The 20,633-nt window shown below is 46.0% G+C and overlaps 1 protein-coding gene across 3 annotated transcripts in view; it reads right to left on the minus strand.

Annotated features, from left to right (window-relative positions):
- Positions 1–11,501: 11,501 nt before the first annotated feature.
- Positions 11,502–20,633, minus strand: part of LOC137376658 (uncharacterized) — a 144,850-nt gene continuing 135,718 nt past the window's right edge. For 2 of the 3 annotated variants that reach the window (XM_068045628.1, XM_068045627.1), the window contains exons 6-8: positions 16,011–16,046; positions 15,866–15,908; positions 11,506–13,188 (exon numbers count right to left, since the gene is read on the minus strand). In XM_068045628.1, the coding sequence (XP_067901729.1) occupies positions 13,163–13,188; positions 15,866–15,908; positions 16,011–16,046 (105 nt within the window). In that variant the 3' untranslated portion in view covers positions 11,506–13,162. Of the gene's footprint in view, positions 13,189–15,865; positions 15,909–16,010; positions 16,047–20,633 lie in introns of all 3 variants that reach the window. The other variant, XM_068045629.1, reaches the window with a different exon arrangement.

The raw sequence follows: 20,633 nt of genomic DNA on the forward strand, positions 1-20,633 counted from the left end.
AGCGGGGATGCGCGCAGAGTTTTGTGGGAGGACCTGCCGCAGGTCGGCCCGGAGGGCGCCGAAGGATTGGAGGCTCCGCTCACGTTGGCGGAGCTGACTGGCGCCCTCCACCAGCTCTCGAGGGGCAAATCCCCAGGGCTGGATGGGTTGACCGTGGAGTTCCTCAGGGCGTTCTGGGACGTCCTGGGGGACGATTACGCGCGGGTCCTGGGGGAAAGCCTGGCGACCGGGGAGATGCCCCTCTCGTGGCGCAGGGCGGTCATCGTCCTGCTGCCGAAGAGGGGCGATCTCCGCCTGCTTAAAAACTGGCGTCCGGTCTCCCTCCTCAGCACGGATTATAAGATCTTTGCCCGGGCTATGTCTACCCGCCTGGGCTCCGTGCTGGCCCACATGATCCACCCCGACCAGTCCTACACGGTCCCGGGCCGGTCCATCCAGGACAACATCCACCTGGTCCGGGACCTGATCCATCTTTCCCAGAGGACTGGTCAGTCGGTCGCCTTTCTCTCCCTCGATCAGGAGAAGGTGTTCGACAGGGTGGATCACGATTACCTTTTCGGGACTCTGCGCGCTTTCGGACTCGGGCCGCATTTTGTGGCCCGGGTCCGACTTTTATACGCCGCCGCAGAGTGTCTAGTCAAAGTTAACGGGTCCTTGACGGCGCCCCTTCGATTTGGGAGAGGAGTGCGTCAGGGGTGCCCCATGTCCGGCCAATTGTATACCATCTGCGTGGAGCCCTTCCTGTGCCTGCTTCGCAGGAGGTTGACGGGATTGGCTCTGCGCGAGCCGGCCATGCGGGTCGTCCTCTCGGCTTACGCCGACGACGTGCTCCTCGCAATCACAGATCCCGTTGACTTGCGGAGGATGCGCGACTGCCAGCAGACCTTTTCTGCCGCGTCCTCCGCGAGGATCAATTGGGAGAAATGTTCCGGACTCCTGGTTGGTCAGTGGCGGGTGGACTCCCTGCCGGAGGAGATGACACCTTTTGCGTGGAGCACCACGCACCTCCTCTATCTGGGAGTCCACCTTAGCCCCGCTGAGGAAGCCTGGCCGGCAAACTGGCAGGAGTTGGAGGCGAAAGTCACCGCTCGGCTGGGGCGCTGGACAGGACTGCTCCGAGTGCTTTCCTACAGGGGCCGAGCGTTGGTCATAAACCAACTGGTGGCCTCCATGCTGTGGTACCGGTTGGTCACTTTGGCCCCGCCCCCTGTATTTGCCACCAAGATCCAGAAGAAACTCGTCGATTTCTTCTGGGGCAAGAGGAAACACTGGGTCTCTGCCGCGGTCCTGAGTCTCCCGATCGAGGAGGGCGGTCAGTCGCTGGTGTGCGTCCGCACCCAGGCTGCGACTCTCCGCCTTCGGACCCTGCAGAGATACCTGTACGTCGAGCGTCCTCCCAGATGGTGTGCGCTGGCGACGTATTTTTTCCGCCAGTGTCACTGCCTTCAAGACGACACGCAGCTCCCGGTGGAGTCCGTTAGCCGCGCCTCTCTGAGGGAGTTGCCTGTCTTTTACCGGGATCTTTTCCGAGTCTGGAACATGGTCGCCTCCAGTCAGGGCGCTCCCCCGCCGGCGGAGGGGAGCGCCTCGGCTGTCCGGGCGGCCGACTCCGGGGACGGTCCGGCGGGCGGAGGAGTAGCCGAAACCCCCGGGACGCCCCTCACTGCGGGTGGCGAGGGGGCTCGGGAGTGCGGAGCGATCCCGGCCGAGCCGACCCCCGCTCGGCCGGAACTGCTCATCGGACCCAGGCCCCGAAACCCTCCTCGGGAGCCGGTCCCGCACAACCCGAGCCGCCTCTCGGAAATGCCCTCCGTGCCATTCCAATCGGCGCGGAGGGGTTTCCTGTACGGGCTGCTCCTGCACACTTTCCACTTCCTCGCCCTCGTCAGCCGGCCGGACACGCCCTGGCGGTCCGCGTTGCCATCTGGCGGCGAGGGGAAACCCCGATGGAGGTCTCTCTACGCGGGAGTCTTCCCCCTTTACATCGGGGACCTGGGGTGGAGGGTGCTGCACAGAGCAGTCCCGTGCAATAGGCTTTTAAGTAGGTTCACGGACTCCCAGGCCACCTGTACTTTCTGCGGCCTGGACGAGTCCGTGTTCCACATTTATATGGAGTGTGCGAGGTTGCAGCCCCTATTTGAGTATCTGAAGGGGCTGCTCCTCAAATTCTGGCTGCACTTCAGTCCCACGCTCCTGATCTTTGGGCACCCGGTGCGGAGGGGCTCGGGCCGGGAGGAGGATCTCCTCGTCGGTCTGCTCCTGGGCCTGGCCAAGGTGGCAATTCACAGGTCCAGGTTGCGGGCCGTCGGGGGGTCCGTCCTCCCCGATTGCCTGCCCCTCTTCCGCGGTTACGTTCGCGCCCGGGTGTCCCTGGAAAAGGAGCATGCGGTGTCCGCCGGTACGCTTGAGGCCTTCCGCGACCGGTGGGCACCGCAGGGACTGGAGTGCATCGTCGACGCCGAGAATGGCATTTTAATTTGAGTTTTTTTGTTTATTTATCTGTTTTAATAAAGTTATTTTAAAACTGTAAATATGTACATAAAGGGGGCCTGAGGGATAAAGGCCCCCTCGATGTGAAAAATATAAAAGGGGCCTGGGGTATAAAGGTCACCTTGAGAAAAAAAAAAAAAAAAAAAAAAAAAACGGGGTTAGATACAGAATAATGTTCATTATATGCCACCTCAGTAAAATAGCCCATCCCACATGCTCCATTCTTCCAGCCATTTCTGAGAAAAAAAAAAAAAAAAAAAAACTGTCCCATCAAACACTCCCAGGGACCTTTTACATCCTCCTGTGATCAGAAGGGCCTTCATTTTAAAATTTCATCTGAAAGATGGCACCTCTGACAGTGCAGCGCTCCCTCCGTACCGAGCTTCCGACAGTGTTGCACTCCTTCAGTACTGACCTTCCAACAGTGCAGCACTCCCTCCGTACTAAAAAAAAGGGTTAGATACAGAGTAAAGCTCCCTCTACACTGTCCCGTCAAACGCTGCCAGGGCAGGTATAACACAGTTAAACACAGAATAAAGCTCCCTGTACACTGTCCCATCAATGACTCCCATGAGAGGTACTGCACGGGTTAGATACAGAGTAAAACTCATTCAGCAAAGCCAGCACAGCCACAATGGGCTGAATGGCCTCTATCTTTGCTGTAAGATCCCATGGTTCACTCGCTGACGAGATTCTCAGTTGATTAAGGGCCAGAGGGAAAGGGCTGTGAGTAAAGCGCCCAGAAAGAGCCTGAGCTTCTAGCACCAGGCGAGAAGAAGGAGGATAATAAAAGTAAAATACTGCAGATGCTGGAAATCTGAAATAAAAACAGAAAGTTCTGAAAATACTCAGCAGGCCTGGCAGCATCTGTGGAGAGAGAAGCAGAGTTAATGTTTCAGGTCTGATCCTTCATCAGAACTGGCAAAGGTTAGAAATGTAATAAGTTTTAAGCAAGTGAAGTGGCGCTGGGGGGAAGAGAACAAAAGGGAAGGTGTGTGATAGGACAGAGGGCCGGAGAGATTATCTGACAAGGAAGTCATGGGGCAAAGGCAAAGAGAGTGGGCTAATGGTGTGGTGAAAGACAAAGCATTAGTGCAGAGAGAGTGTTAATGACAGAATAATGAACAGCCCTAGACAAAAGCACAAACAGAAGGAGGACATTTGCAAAACTAAAAGTTAAGGTGCTGGTGACCGTATCTCAGCACCAGAATCAATGATTAAACTGGACAGCTTGATCTGGGAATGGCGGCTCTGATTCACTATGACATGATACAGTAATCATCAAAGATGCAATGGATTTTGAAAGTCCATTAGGTCCAGCAATACCTGCAGGATTAACAGGTACAGGTGACCAGCAAGTCTTCAATAAAGCTGAAACACTGCCAGGACTCTGAAAACAATGGTTCAATCATGCAACAGCAACAACATCTTTCTCTGTGCTTCTTGTCACTTTTAAAGAGTCAGCACTGGCTCAATGAGCCAAATGACTTCCTTCTGTGCTGTAAGATTCTATGAAATCATGGTTGGGAGTTTGCTGCAGCGAAAGGTGAGCTGGTCAAACTCATGGCTCTAAGTGTTACAGCTTGGGCCATTTCTGCCCTGGAGTTGAGAGCGGCTCTGTTTATGTTAATTAGCGGGGGTGGAAATGTGAGGAGGGGTCTGGGCAAGGACAGAGGTGGAAGGAGCACTCTGGAGATGTGAGGAGGGGCTGGTGAAGGTGGGGGTGTGAGGAGAGGTCTGGGACGAGGATGTTTATTCACATTTTTGTGTTTACTTGGCTGAATTTGCCAGGCCATTTGGATTAATGAGACGGTGGTTTTATTTTCCATTGGACTGCTGTAATTATTTGCACATTCTCTTAATATCTTTCCATTGTTTCTCTGAGATGATCATTTATATCAACTGCCTGCTTAACTTTAAACCCAGTAATCTTCACTCTGTGGGTAAAGGCTATTTTTTGTTAGCTGTGGCTCTGTGGGTAATACTAATAACTTTGAGTTAGAGATTATGGGTTCAAATGCCATTCTGGAGACTTGTATTATTCTTTCATGAGATGTGGCATCCCTAGCAAGGCTGGTATTTGTTGTCCATCCCTAATTGCACTGGAGAAGGTGGTGGCGAGCTGCCTTGAACCCCTGCAGTCCATGTGGTGTAGGGAATTCCAGGATTTTCACCCGGCGGCGATGAAGGAACAATGATACACATGAGCTTGTAATCTAACTCAACATTCCCAGGGCAGTACTAAGCAAGTGCTGCATTGTGGAGGTGCCAGCTTTTGGATGAGGTGATAAATCGAGCCCTGTCTGCCCTCTCAGGTGGCTGTAAAAGATTCCAAAGCACTATTTTGAAGAAGAGCAGGGGAGTTCTCCCCAGTGTTCTGGCCAATATTTCTCCTTAAATCGATATCACAAAAACAGATTATTTGGTCATTTTCACATTGCTGTTTGTGGGAGCTTGCTGTGCACAAATTGGCTGCTGTGTTTTCCACAGGCTAACAAGGGGTGAAATTGGCCTTTGGTCATCACGTATTGGCTGCTCAATTTTCACTGACATCACTGGAAAAGAAGGTTGGGTGGCTCTGAGAGCAGGTTCTGATTCACAATCATTCACTTTACAACACCGTTGAGAACAATTTAACCCTGCCAGTTTGATAAGACAATCGGCCTCTTCTGGTTCTATTTGACATCCGCAATGTCCGTTTTCTTGCTCTCTACTTGTTCACCAGTTAAATGCTGAGATGTTGAACAGGTTGGGCTTTTCTCTCAGATCAAAATGATGGCTGAAAAGAGACCTGAAAAGTTCAATGGAAAGTCAAAGTCCATTCCCTGGTGCCTGACCAAAAAGGCAAGGGTCATCTGCTGGGAGACAACTTTCCCAAACCTTCATCTGCTTCACCCAGTCGCATTTTGTTCTAAAGACTCAAAAATGTCAGATTCCATCACAACCAGCAATATAATGAACTTCCTCTAAAGAACATGTTACAAATCTCATTAGGTAATGTGCCTGGAAGCTGTACCTCTTTGCCTTATCGTTAATGTGTGCATGTTAAATTGGAGCAGGCAGCCACTTGGGTCCATTATTACCCCATTTCCAAATGCACAGAATGAATGTTCAAATCTGTCTGATTCTGCTCTCTGGGCTCCTGAAACCCCTTCGAGGTAAACATCTGTCATCAACTTGATTCCACAAGATAATTAAAATCAGATAGTACATCGCTGCGGTTTTACTGTTGATGTTGAAATATTCATACTGATACACTCATGTATGCCATTCCCTGTCTCAGTCTGTTAAAGGAATGTGACAGTGTCGATCTCAGTGTACTAAACAGTGTGACAGTATGGTCAGGGAGTGTGAAAGTGAATAATTATTGAACAATGACATGTGAACACCCAGTAGCAGAATAATGCTGGCATTTTTCCCCACTATATGGGATTCCAGCTAAAATATTTAAATAAACTACACTGTATTCTGGGTTAGTTCAGATGCACCATTGCTCAGGCACTATGAGCACAGCCAGCATCTTATTATCACTGCTGTATAAATGTAAGCCCCTTCTCTATACGGTTAGTGTGAGGTAAGTGGAACATTAGTGTCCTCTGGTGGTAGGGTGCATGTTCCTCATTTTGAAAAACTTTTTATTCCAAACTGTAAAATGTATTTTTTATATTACCTTTAATCTCTGGGCAATTTACAGGAAAGGAAAGAGGGGTTTTGAAAAGATATTTTAAAATGGGAGGGAGAAATGGAGAGAAGGAGGGGTTTAGGGGGAGAGTTCCAGAGAGTATGGACTAAAACTTTAGAAAGGGAATGGGCCAGACACAGCAGGAGTTAAAGGGTATGGATGGGATATAGAGCTGGAGGAAGTTGTAGAGACTGGGGGAGTGAGGGATGAAGAAATGGGAATGGCTGACATCTGCCAACGTGGCAAAGTCCATTGTGTATGTCTGAAATAGTTAATGTAATGTAGTTAATGGTTATGTAAAGGAGGTCCAACACTTACACACACTGTGTGCCCAAAACTAGGCATGCCTGAGTTTCTAAGCCAATGAGTTAGCAGGACATCTTCAGGAATAGAGGCATAGAGTACAAAAGTAGGGAGGTTATGCTGAACCTTTATAAAGCTCTGGTTGGGCCTCAGCTAGTGTATTGTGTCCAGTTCTGTTCACCACACTTTAGGAAGGATGTGAGGGTCCTTGAGAGGGTGCAGAGGAGATTTACCAGAATGGTTCCAGGGCTGGGGGATTTTAGTTACAAGGTTAGATTGGAAAAACTGGGGTTGTTCTCCCTGGAGCGAAGGAGATTGAGGGGAGATTTGATAAAAGTGTGCAAGATTATGTCAGGATTAGATAAGTTATACAAGGAAAAACTGTTCCCATTAACTAATGGTACAAGGACCAGGGGGCACAGATTGAGGGTTTTGGGCAAGAGATGCAGGGGGGGATGGAGGATGTGAGAAAGAACTTTTTTACACAGCGAGTGGTAATGACCTGGAACTCGCTGCCCATGAGGGTGGTGGAAGGCGAGACAATCTACGATTTCAAAAAGAAATTGGATGGACACTTGAAAGAAATAAACTTGCAGGGCTATGGAGGTCGAGCGGGGGAGTGAGACTGACCAGGTGCTGAAACATTAACTCTGCTTCTCTCTCCACCGATGATGCCCGACCTGCTTTGTATTTCCAGTACTTTCTGGTTTTATTTCAGATTTCCAGCATCTGCAGTATTTTATTTTTATTTGAAGATACATTTCATCTAGGTCTGGGTGTTTATCCACTTTCAAAGATGTTAAACCCCTTAATAATTCCTCTCTATGTTAATTTCATCTAATATTTCACACTGCACCTCCCTGATTGCAATGTCTGTATCTCTCTTTTGTGAAAACTGGCACAAAGCATTCATTAAGAACCACACCAACATTCTCCGTCATGACACACAGGTTTCTGTCATGGTCCCAAATAGGCCCTACTTTTTCTTTAGTTATCCTCTTCTTCTTTATGTGTTTATAAAAAATCTTTGGGTTTCCTTGATTTTACTTGTCAATATTATTCATGCCCCCTCTTTGCTTTCCTAATTTCCCTTTTAATTTTGCCCCTACACTTTTTATACTCCTATATGTTTTCTGCAGTATTGAGCCCTCAGTATCTGCATTAAGCTTCCCTTTTTATAATCCTGTTCATTACAGGAAACCAATGAACTGTAAACATCTGTTAATTCACAGCAGTGAAGTACACTGTCCACAGTATAGTGAACATGCCTCTTACCTGTAAGAGTTTTGTTGAAAGAAATATTTAAAATGAGATATCAGATTCCAAATTTCATAGAAAAACAGAAGTACATAGACTACAAAATGAATTCCTCATTCTTCTTGTCATTCTTTATTCTCTGTTATTGCGGTAGATTTCTGCAACAATTGGGTCCAACAATTACTCAATTGAGTGCTCAGCAATTGCTCAAACAGCATTTCATCAGTAAGTCGAAGCAAAGGTCCAGATAACCCAGAGGCGGTTGACCACTGCTTTGTAACAACTGTTGCACATTTTGCCTGTTTCTAATCTTTGATGAAATAGCTGGGTGTGTGGATGATGGTAGTGTTGTTGATATTGTGTAGATAGATTTACAAAAGGTGTTTGGCACAGCATCACATAATAGACTTGTAGCAAAATTGAACCCATGAGATTAAAGGGGCAGTGGCAGCATGGATATGAAATTAACTAAGGGCCAGAGAGAGTGGTGGTGGAGTAGTTTTTCAGACTGGAGGGAGGTATGCAGCACTGTATTCCAGGGTTCAATATTAAGACCACTACTCTTTTTGATATATATTAATGATCTGGACCTGATTATATAGAGCATAATTTCAAAGTTTGCAGATGACATAAAATTCTGAAATGTAGTAAACGAAGATGAGGATAGTAACAGACATCAGGAGACTTAGACATGGACAGACTGGCGAAATGGGCAAATACATGGTCGATGCAATTTAACACAGAGAAGTGAGCAGTGATTCATTTTAATAGGAAAAATGAGGAGAGGCAATATAATCTAAATGGTCCAGTTTGAAGAGGATGTAGTAACAGGGGGACCTGGGGATGTCTGTACGACAATCTTTGAAGGCGACAGAACAGGGTTGAGAAGTCTGTTTAAAATACATATAAAATCCTTGGCTTTATAAATAGAGGAATAGAATATAAAAGTAAGGTATTTTTCTAAACTTTATAAAAGTTAGGCTCCAGCTGAAGTATTGTGACCAATTCTGGGTATCACACTTTTGGAAGGATGTCAATGCATTAGAGAGGGTGCAAAGCAGATTTATTAGAATGACACTAACAATGAGGTACTTCAGATACATGGAAAGACAAAAGAAACTGGGATTTGTCTTCCTTAGAGCAAGGAAGGTTAAAGGGAGATTTGATAGAAGTGTTCAAAATTTTGAATGGTGCCAGCACAAAGTAAAAAATCAGTAGCTTTTTAACATCTTTCACCTATTAGGTAGGGAGTTATTCTTTGAAGTGTTTTTTGTATATAATCGAATGGCTTGTTGGCCATTCAGAGGGCAAAGGGTAAACCCCGTTAGTATCCGACTGAAGTCCCATATGGGTCAGACTGGGTGGGGACGGCAGGTTTCCTTCCTTAAAGGATATTAGTGAATCAGTTGGATTTTTGCAACAATCGCACCATATCATTGTCACATTTTCTGATACTGAAGACAATTCCATCTTTCAAAGAAGTGTATTTTTGAAGCAGAGGATACAAGGTTATGGGGAGAGAGCAGGGTGGTAGGATTGGTTTTGGATTGCTGTAGCAAAGGACTTGCACAGACACAATGCCACAGAATCATTTAGCTATCCTGCTTTCCCACTGTGTTAAATATATATATATAGATATATATATATACACAGACAATGAGGTGAGGTTTGAATCCATTCACGATGCAGCTGAGTGATGATGTCAGCTGTTCCTCCATCTAGCAGATTCTGAAATCTTCACTTTCACCTCCACTTGTTCCTCCTGATTTGTGCTGAATAAACAGTGAACAGTTAGTTCACTGTTTAAATCCCCTATTTTGTATGTACCTGTCATGGGGGTGGCGGTGGGGAGGAGGGTGGGATGGAAGGGGTGGGGGGAGGCATGCGAATGCCCCTGGTGCAGCTATTTTCATGAGGACTCTCAGCTGAGAATGCTTCAAGAACAAAAGAACAACGAACAAAGAACAGTACAGCACAGGAACAGGCCATTCGGCCCTCCAAGCCTGCGCCGATCATGATGCCTGTCTAAACTAAAACCTTCTGCACTTCCCTCCATTCCCATCCTATTCCTGACAGAAGCTTCCAGAAACAGAACAGGGAAATGCGATGAGTGCCTGTCGCCTGACAGTCTTCGATATATTTATTACCTAGATGTAAAATTTTTGTGCCATGGATTTGTATTTGAACACATATCTGTGACAGTGCAAGTGACTGGACTGCAGAAAGGTGTTTGAGAAGGATGTTAGCCTTCAGTTTTCTGGATGCCACAGACTTCACCTTGTCTTATCCAATTTTTTCTCCAGTTGGGAAATCTAGTTCGTTTTCCTTGGAAAGACTCAAGGATTTATAATGGCAGGAACCTCCTCCCAGTCCCATCCATTCCCTTCTGTTATGTGCTGAATTTTGTCAGATAGATGTTTTGAATAATGTTATTTTAATATGTGCCAACAGTTTGTTTTATTTGTTCATGGAATGTGGGCATCGCTGTCAAGAACAACAGTTATTGCCCATCCCTAATTGTCCTTGAGCAGGTAGTGGTGAGCTGCCTTCTTGAACCGCGTTAGGGAGAGAGTTCCACGGCTTTGACCCAGTGACAGTGAAGGAATGGCGATATAGTTCTCAGTCAGAATGGTGTGTGACTTGGAAGGAGACTTGCAGGTGGTGGTGTTCCCATGCATCTGCTGCCCTTGTCCTTCTAGCTGGTAGAGGTCACAGGTTAGGAAGGTACTCTCGAAAGAGCCTTGGTGAGATGCTGCAGTGCATCTTGTAGATGGTCCACACTGCTGCCACTGTGTGTCAGTGGTGGAGGGAATGAATGTTTAAGGTGGTAGATGGGGTGCTGATCAAGCAGGCTGCTTTGTCTGAATGGTGTCGAGCTTCTTGAGTGTTGTTGGAGTTGCACCCATTCAGGCAAGTGGAGATTATTCCATCACACTCCTGACTTGTGCCTTGTAGGTGGTGGACAGGCTTTGGGGTGTTAGGAGATGAGTTACTCACTGCAGAATTCCCATCCTCTGACCTGCTCTTGTAGCCACATCATTTATATGGCTACTCCAGTTCAGCTTCTTGTCAATGGTAACCCCCAAGATGTTACCTACAATAGGAGTGTGCATGATAAACATTCGAAGGCCTGTCAACTCAGTGTTTTGCACATGACATTGGTCATGTGTAATAGGGGGCAAGGAAACACTTTGGCCATTTATCTGGTGTAAGATATTGGTGGGTCAACACCTGGCCATAAAAATATTTCCAGCGGTTTGATATGTGTCTTTGGATGATGGAGATTGAATTAGCACCTTGTGCAAACCCTGCTAGCACTGCGGGGTGGTGAGACTGCACTGGAGTGTCATACAGGGCTATTGTACTTGCTATCTCTTCCTGAAGTGCTCGCTCTATTTCTGAACCTGAAAATGCTGTGATTTTGTCTTTCCAACATTTCATTAGCAGTCTCCAGACTTTAAAACAAAACCAAAAAAAAAAACTTTTCTGCAAATGTTGGTGAGTAAACATGGATTGTTAAATGATTGGTGAAGGCTTTTAAATAAGTTTCACAACAATTTTCATAATCTTCATGGGCAGTGTTGCAATCTTCAAACTCCTGCGTCAGCCTCGTTTAAAAAGTCTGCTTTAAAAATATTAATTTTAAGCAAACATTAAAGTGGGAAAATCATTTACAGCACTGAGCTGGCGATGAAGGTTTATCAGCAAATAGCTAAATCACATTGGGCTCAATGCAAGAACATTTTTTATTTTTGCTGTACATTCAAAAATAATGCAAAATCATCCAAAAACAGAACAATGAATTTGATTCCACCATTACAGAAGTGCAGTCTAAGCTGGGTTGAACTCAATATAGCGCAATTATAAAATTCAATTAGCATGATTACAGCATGTGTTTGGAGAAGTTGCACAGCAAGCAACAAGTAGCAATCATGTGCTTCTGCTCTGTGACTTGGGGGACATTAGTATTAAGGCAGTATTCAGGCGACAAATTAACTGACATTGAAACACAATAGTCCTCTGAGAGGGAGAGCCCTCAGAGCATCAAGAGAGGGAGAGAGGAGCGAGCGAGCAAGAGGGACAGCAGCGATCTTCATAGGCGTTTCTCTGATTTCCCTGTTGTTTTATCTCCTCAGTTGATGCTGTGCTGTCTTTACAGGATTACTGTTGCTAATCAATGTTGTTTTTGCAGAAGCTCCTTCTAGCCATTGAAGCAAGATTCTCTCTGTCCGATACAGTTCTGCAGTCTATTGGAACTCCGTCCTTCAAGCCAAAAACTCCTTATCATGGAAGTTTTAAGACTATTTGAAATATGCAAATAAAAGGAGTTGAAGGGATTGGAATATAACCTTACAGGGTCCAGTCCCTTTGACTGAAAATCTAATCCCAAATACATCAGGCACGATTTTCAGTCCCTGCCAGGGCAGGGAATGGGGCCCAGTGAGTGCTACAAATAGCACTGCTGACCTGTGTACTGGTTCCCCTGCTCCATTCTGTCCCTGGGCCCTCTTCCCGAGGCCACTGCTGGGACTGCACCCAGCCAACAGCAGGATCGTGGACTTCGGCCCCGGAACAAAGGTAAGTTTTGCAGCCCCGCCGGGGACAATTAGCCGGGTGCCGGCGAGGCTAGGGGGATCGGTTGGGCAGGGGGAAGGACCTTATTTCAGTGGTGGCAGTTGAGGCTTCGGGGGGCCCTCTGTGAGGCACAGGGTACCCGATCAGGAGACCCCACCCCAGCCGGCAAGGATTTAACTGGTGGCATTCTGGGGCCCTTAGCCATCCGCCTGTTGGGGGTAAAATACCTGCGGTGGCAGGTGGAGGCCCTTAAGTGGCAGATAATTGGTCACTTAAGGGCCCTGATTGGCCTGGGGAGGGCGGGCCGTTTGTTGCAGCTGCTGCCACGCGTAAAATTGCAACGGGAAGGCATCGGGAATGGTACCACCCCCCCGCCAAGCCTCGCACTCAATTTTACAGCCCACCTCACCCCCGCCACCAACTCGCTCCTGTGGGGAGGGTAAAATTCCGACCATAGTAACAGATATTCCAGTTAAGGAAGTTTCGATTGTTTTTGTTGCAAACAAGAAAACCTCAGCTTGATTTAATTAAACTTTGTAAGATTATGAAGGCAAGTGTCAAAACAAATTGTTTCAATACCAGGAGAGACAGGTTAGGAAGACAGGAGCAAAGGTTAAAGTCAGACAGAACTTCATTACCCAAAGGCTAATAGAATTGCAGAATCAGTAACTAAAGAATGTTCCTGATAGGAAGAGAATAATGGGTTCATGAGATAATCATAGGAGATTCTGGAGAGAAAAGGGATTGAGGAATTGGCTGAGGAATTGGGAGCTGACTTGTTAGGTCCTGCTCAAAATGTCCATCATATGTCCTTGTTCCCAGATCAGCATTTTTAGGAAATATTTCTTCTGTGGTTCAACTGTCAGCTGTTTGTTTATTGCCTGTTTGAACAAAATTTAAAATAAAGAAGTTATCTAAAGTAATCTAGTGTAAAATGTGACAATCAAAGACAACTTCAGATGATGTCTATGTTTTTCCGGGGAGCTGGGTCTCGGGGTTGAGTGCTCTGTGATGATTCCAACAATGAGATTTGAGGACTCGTGAGCTGGGCAGAGCTATAAACTGGTTTGCTTCGCCACTCCTGCTCACTACATGGGGACTGCTGCTGGAACCTTCACTCCTGAATGACCAACTCTCTCCTTTGTTCTAAATTCTCCCACCAGAGGAAATAGTTTCCCTCGAATTTATCTAATCCTTTTTAACATTCTAGACACTTTGATTAAGTCACCACATTCCACCTTCTAAAGTCGAGGCAATATCATCCAGGTAATGCTATCTGTCCTAACAATTTAACCCTTTCAGTGCCTCTATTCTAATAGTACTCAGGTAGAAATGAGGTTCAAAAAATTAATCAGAGGTAGATGTGTTTATCTCTGAAATAATAGTAACAAATAATTAATGATTATCAGAGTGTCAGTGGCCTGTGAATTGGTTGTTTTCCCTTGATAATGATGGTCAAATTTCCCAGAATTGATATGACATAGCTCTTGTTGGAAATGTCAGAGACAATGGGCTGGATTTTAAAAGCATGCAGCAGCTTGAAGAACGGTGGCCCACATGCACCTTTCCCACCCCCAATAACAATTACAACAACTTTTTCCCCTCCACCCCTGCCATACAGCCTGACGTCAAGGGCTTGCTAATATCCAGTCCAGCGTTCTGAATTATTCCAGTGACAATCAAGTCCTGCCTCTAGGGTGAAAGCAGGAGCCAACCCTGAGCTGGTGGGCGGCAGGACCCCGGGTGGCATTTTACCAGCGGCGGCCAATTAATAGGCTGCCACCACCAGGATTGCTGTACAGATTAAGGACAGTGGCCTGTCTCCCAGAGCCGCTGGCGAGGGTCGGCAGCTCAGCAGCTTCTGCAGTGCCACTGCTAATGTGGCAACTGCTGTGGCTGCAAGGTGAAGGAGAGGGTACTTCCATGGTAATGTGCCCTGGAAGACCAGGTAAATATATTTTAGAGCCCCGAAGCTACACAGGCTTTGGCAATTGGGAGCAGTGGCACTTTCAAGCAGCGAGGTCATAGCCATGGTGATGGTCATTACAACCAGGGGGCCCCTTTGTGGGAACCCACTGGGAGATCACCAGGGTTTACCTGGTGGGCTCCTCATGCACCGGTGGGCCCTCCTACCAGGGGCAAATTGCCAGCGGGGATGGGAAGTGGCCGTTAATTGGGCATTTGAGTGGCTCCATTGGTCTCCCGGTGGGACACTGTGCCGCTGAGGTTCCTGCCCAGGGTAATATGCCAAGTTCATGGGAAGACATCGGGTTCCTGCTCCCCCCAACCCCATTGCCTTCCCCCGCCGTATTACCAGCCCTCCCACATCCCAGCCCATCTCCAAAGGGTTGGTAAAAGTCAGCCCAATAATTTGTTTAATTTTTGAGACTGATGGAAGAACTTGAAATAGAAATTAATTGTACTGACTCTCTTTAACCTGATTTAGATATTCAGTGTTAACAAATGAGAAGATTTGTGTGTGTGTCCATGGGTGTTAATGATTTAATAAAAGCTGTTCTTTTCTACATAACATAAATTCCGCACCATACTGGGCTACTGATGGCCCATTGTCACACTGGGCTACTGATGGCCCATTGTCACACTGGGCTACTGATGGCCCATTGTCACACTGGGCTACTGATGGCCCATTGTCACACTGGGCTACTGATGGCCCATTGTCACACTGGGCTACTGATGGCCCATTGTCACACTGGGCTACTGATGGTCCATTGTCACACTGGGCTACTGATGGCCCATTGTCACACTGGGCTACTGATGGCCCATTGTCACACTGGGCTACTGATGCCCCATTCTCACACTGGGCTACTGATGCCCCATTGTCACACTGGGCTACTGATGCCCCATTGTCACACTGGGCTACTGATGGTCCATTGTCACACTGGGCTACTGATGCCCCATTCTCACACTGGGCTACTGATGCCCCATTGTCACACTGGGCTACTGATGGCCCATTGTCACACTGGGCTACTGATGGCCCATTGTCACACTGGGCTACTGATGCCCCATTGTCACACTGGGCTACTGATGCCCCATTGTCACACTGGGCTACTGATGCCCCATTGTCACACTGGGCTACTGATGGTCCATTGTCACACTGGGCTACTGATGCCCCATTCTCACACTGGGCTACTGATGCCCCATTGTCACACTGGGCTACTGATGGCCCATTGTCACACTGGGCTACTGATGGCCCATTGTCACACTGGGCTACTGATGCCCCATTGTCACACTGGGCTACTGATGCCCCATTGTCACACTGGGCTACTGATGGCCCATTGTCACACTGGGCTACTGATGGCCCATTGTCACATTGGGCTACTGATGGCCCATTCCCACACTGGGCTACTGATGGCCCATTGTCACACTGGGCTACTGATGGCCCATTTCCATGCTGGACTAACTGCTCTCTGACCATTCCATGCATTATTTCTGCTATTGGTCCATCTTGCTTGAAGCTTTCCCACAGTTTCATCATTTATGCGCACGTGACAGATATATGTTTTGCCTGTACCCTTGTCAAGTGTTACAGAAACATACCTTTAAGCTCACTGTATATGGACTGATCCCGTCTCTGTAATGCCTAATAGAAAATAGAGAAAAGTTAGAAACAATGATCTAGTAACACGTACACAATGAAAGGTTATTTGGAATCTTCAAATGTTCTAAAATTGGAGTTTCTTACCATGTATGTGGAATCTGCGGGATGATCGCCTGACCTCTGAAATGAAATTGATAGGTTGATAGGTAAATTGGCCATTATAAATTGTCACTAGTATAGGTAGGTGGTAGGGAAATATAGGGACAGGTGAGGATGTTTGGTAGGAATATGGTAGTGTGGGATTAGTATAAATGGGTGGTTGATGGTCGGCACAGACTCGGTGGGCCGAAGGGCCTGTTTCAGTGCTGTATCTCTAATCTAATCTAATCTAATCTAAATGGAAGCAACTGTAACATTGTCCAATATATTGCTAACGTTGGTTTAAGAATTCCCTCGGATGACTGTGTCAACTTTAGTTGTACTTCAGTAATTTACACATTTTGTTTAAACTGATAAAATCAATCCTGGAAAGTGCATGCAGAGAAGCATGAAGTAACGGAGATTCCCAACTTGGCAAAAATACAGTATATGTCAAAAAGAAACAGGCAAATGAAAAAGAGAGTTCTGACACCTGCATAAAAATACCGTCGCAGAGGAAGCGAAGTATAGTCTGAGAGACAATTTCATTTTTCCAGTCTTTGAGGTTCACAACTCAGACAATGATAGGACAACATAGGAACATAGAAGCAGGAGAAGGCTATTCAGCCCATCGAGCCTGCCCCGCCATTCAATATGATCAATGCTGATCATCCAGTTCAATGCCTTTTTCCCACACTATCCCCATATCCCCTTAAGCCATTTGAATTTAAAAATCTGTCAATCTCTGCTTTAAACATACTCAATGACTGAGCTTTCACAGCCCTCTGGGGTAGAGAATTCCAAAGATTTACAACTCTCTGAGTAAAGAAATTTCCCCTCATCTTGGTCCTAAGTGGCTTCCACATTATTTTGAAATTGTGTCCCCTGGTTCAGCATTCGCCAGAGCTGGCGGGCAGCCATAAAGACAGGGCTAAAATGTGGCGAGTCGAAGAGACTTAGTAGTTGGCAGGAAAAAAGAGAGAGGCGCAAGGGGAGAGCCAACTGTGCAACAGCCCCGACAAACAAATTTCTCTGCAGCACCTGTGGAAGAGCCTGTCACTCTAGAATTGGCCTTTATAGCCACTCCAGGCGCTGCGTCACAAACCACTGACCACCTCCAGGCGCTTATCCATTGTCTCTCGAGATAAGGAGGCCCAAAAGAGGTTCTAGACTCCCCAACCACGGGAAACATCTTAGCTGCATCTACCCTGTCTATTCCTTTAAGTATTTTGTAGGTTTCAATGAGACCACCTCTCATTCTTCGAAACTCTAGAGAATACAGGCCCAGTTTCCCCAATCTCTCTTCATAGGACAGTCCTGCCAAGTTAATCAAAAGTTTTGAAATGTGTCACAGCCATGGATGTGAAAGATTAGATTGGAAAATTTTGCAAACTTCATTATTCAGGTGAACGAACACTCAATATTTTCAATGCAGTGAAAGGAGAGCATTACCAGTGGGGATATAAAGATCTAGGTTAGGAGCAGACAGATGGTGCTCCAAAAAAAAGATAAAAAAGGAATTGACATCACAGAAAAGCAGGTAAGTGAATGGGTGATGAGTATTTCTCCTTTTTTCTCTCTAAACTAGAGCATTTGTTCAAACTAGGAGCCAGGAAATTAAAAATGTCAATCAGGATTAAGTATAACAGGAAGTGAATTAATAATGATTGTTAGCACAGAGCAGATCTAGAGGTATTAATTAAACTTAATACAAGGTATTAACCAAATTCTTAGGGAGGGAATAGAGATTTTTTTGAGATCATGGACAAGCAACTGAAACCTATTGCTGCAATTCCTGCACCAGGTGAGAACGTCAGGATACTTCATGTGTCTTGGAGGCCCACATGTTTAGGAAGTGTTTCCATCTGCTTGAGCTCAAACTCAGGATTTCTGAGCTTGAAGGGCAGCTGGAGTCACTGCGGAGCATCAGGGAAGATCAGAATTTCCTGGATCATACGTTCTAGGAGGTGGTCACCTGACAGGCAGAGAGTTCAGGATGGGTGGCCACCCCGAAGAGTGGGAAGAGGCAGGCGGTACAGGAGACTTTGGGGTGTCTGCCACTCTCAAACCAGTACACAGCATTGGAGACCTTTTGGAGTGATGAAACCTTGAATGATTACATGGCATCAATGGGCAAGGGACTACACAGGAGGCAAGAGTTGAACTGCAGTCATTATAGGACATTCCATGGTCGGGGGAAGGATAGGCATTTCTGTAACTGTCATCGTAAGTTGTGTTCCCTCCTTGGTGTCAGGGTAAAGCACACCACAGAGGGCGCAGAATATTCTGCAGGGGGAAGGAATGAGACAGACATTGTGGTACACTTTAAAACCAACAACATAGTGAGAGCATTTACTGAGGTCCTACGGTCAGATTTTCAAGAGCTGTGGAGGAAGTTAGAGTGGGACCTCAAGGGTAGTAATCTCCGGATTACTCCCTGTGCCATCCGCTAGTGAGAGTAGAAATAGGAAGCCTGGGAGGTACAATGCATGGCTTGAGACATGGTGCAGCATATAGAAGCGGAAAAAAGGAATGAGGTGCATAAATGACTGTTGAATAGTACTGGAGAAGGAAGTAGTGCTATATTAGATAGCAGCACATTAAAAAAGGACTACGAGGAATGCAAAAAAGATTTAGAATGCATGTGTGTGACCATACAAAGTGTGGTGAATAAGGTTGGTGAGCTACAAGCACAAATAGCCGTATGGGAATATAATGTAGTGGCAATAACGGAAACATAGCTTAAAATGGTGAGGAACTGGCACTTAATATCCAAGGATACAAAGCATTCAGAAAGATAGGGAAGGGAAAAGGGAGGTGGGGTGACAGTACTGATTAGGGAAGATATTGTAGTGTTGGAAAGAGAGGATGTCCTTGATGGGGAAACGACAGAATCCATTTGGTTAGAGCTGAGAAACAAGAAAGGCATGATTATGCTATTGGGGGTATTCTATAGACTTCCAAATAGTGAGAGAGAGATAGAGAAGCAAATCTACAGGGAAATCACAGAGATGTGCACGAACTATAGAGTGGTGATATTGGGGGTCTTTAGTTACTCAAATATTGATTGGGCTAATGTTAGAGTAAAGGGCAAGGAGGGGCAAATATTTCTTAATAGTGTTCAGAAGAACCTCCTTGGCCATTACGTTCCTGCTCCAACTAGGAAGGAGGCATAAATAAAAACAAGAAATGCTGGAAATACTCAGCAGGTCTGGCAGCATCTGTGGAGAGAGAAACAGAGTTAACGTTTCAGGTCAGTGACCCTTCATCAGAACTAGGAAGGAGACATTGCTGAATCTGGTGCTGGGAAATGAGGTGGACCAAGTGGTTCAGGTGTCTGTGGGGGAGCACTTGGGTAAGAGTGATCATTGTATCATATCATAAGGTTTAGATTTGAAATGGAGAAGAGCAAGGAACAATCTAAAGTAGAACTCCTTATTTGGCAGAGTAGTAATTTCAATGGGTGAGAGGGGATCTAACCAGGGTAATATGGAACCAAAGACTGACAGGAAAAAGTGTAACAGAACAATGGGTGATCTTTAAGGAGGAGATGTTTCAGGTACAAGTTAAGTACATTCCAGCAAGGGTTAAAGGTAATGGACCAAAAGTCAGGGCTCCTTAGATGACGAGGGAGATAGAGAATATGGTTAAACAAAAAATGAAATGTGTATGATACATGTCAGGTGAATTCTTTAAGCAAGAACCAGGCCAAACACAATATGTTGAGAAGGAAAGTGAAGAGTAAAATAAGACTGGCAAAGAGAGAATATGAGAATGACACTTAACATAAATGGGAACTCAAAAATCTATCGGCATTTAAATAATAAGTGGGTAGTAAGAGGCGGTGTGAAGCCGATTAGGGACAAAGAAGGTGACATATGCTTAGAGGTTCAGGGCAAGGCTATATGGATTTTAAGAAAACATTTGATAAAGTACCACGTAAAAGGCTGGTTGACAAAATTGAGGCTCATGGAATAGGAGGGTCGGTGTCAGCTTGGATAAAAAAATTGGCTTAAGGACAGAAAACAGTGAGTCCTAGTAAATGGTTATTTTTCAGACAGGAGGATGATAGACAGTGATGTTCCCCAAGGGTCAGTGCTGGGACCACTGCTTTTTTGATACATATAAATGACTTACATTTTGGAATGCAGAGCAAAATTTCAAAATTTGCTGATGATACCAACCTTGGAATTATGGGAGTGAGGATGATACAAATCGACTGTAGCAGGCCATAGATAGGCTAGCAGAATGGGCAGAGAGGTGGCAGATGGATTTTAATACAGACAAATGTGAGGTGATGCATTTTGGCAGAAGGAATAGGGAGAAACAATATCGACTTAATGGCACAGTTCTAAAGAGTGTGAAGGAATAGAGGGACCTGGGGGTGCAGGTGCATTGATCTTTGAAGGTGGCAGGACATATTGAGAGAATGGTTAGTAAAGTATATGGGATCTTGGGCTTCATAAATACAGGGACAGAGTACAAAAGCAGGAAGGCTATGCTGAACCTTTATAAAGCTCTGGTTAGGCCCCAATTAGTGTACTGCATCCAGTTCTGGTCACCACACTTTCGGAAGGATGTGAGGGTCCTTGAGAGGGTGCAGAGGCAATTTACCAGAATGGTTCCAGG

The sequence above is a fragment of the Heterodontus francisci genome, chromosome 13, assembly GCF_036365525.1.
Source record: "Heterodontus francisci isolate sHetFra1 chromosome 13, sHetFra1.hap1, whole genome shotgun sequence".
NCBI classification, from domain to species: domain Eukaryota; kingdom Metazoa; phylum Chordata; class Chondrichthyes; order Heterodontiformes; family Heterodontidae; genus Heterodontus; species Heterodontus francisci.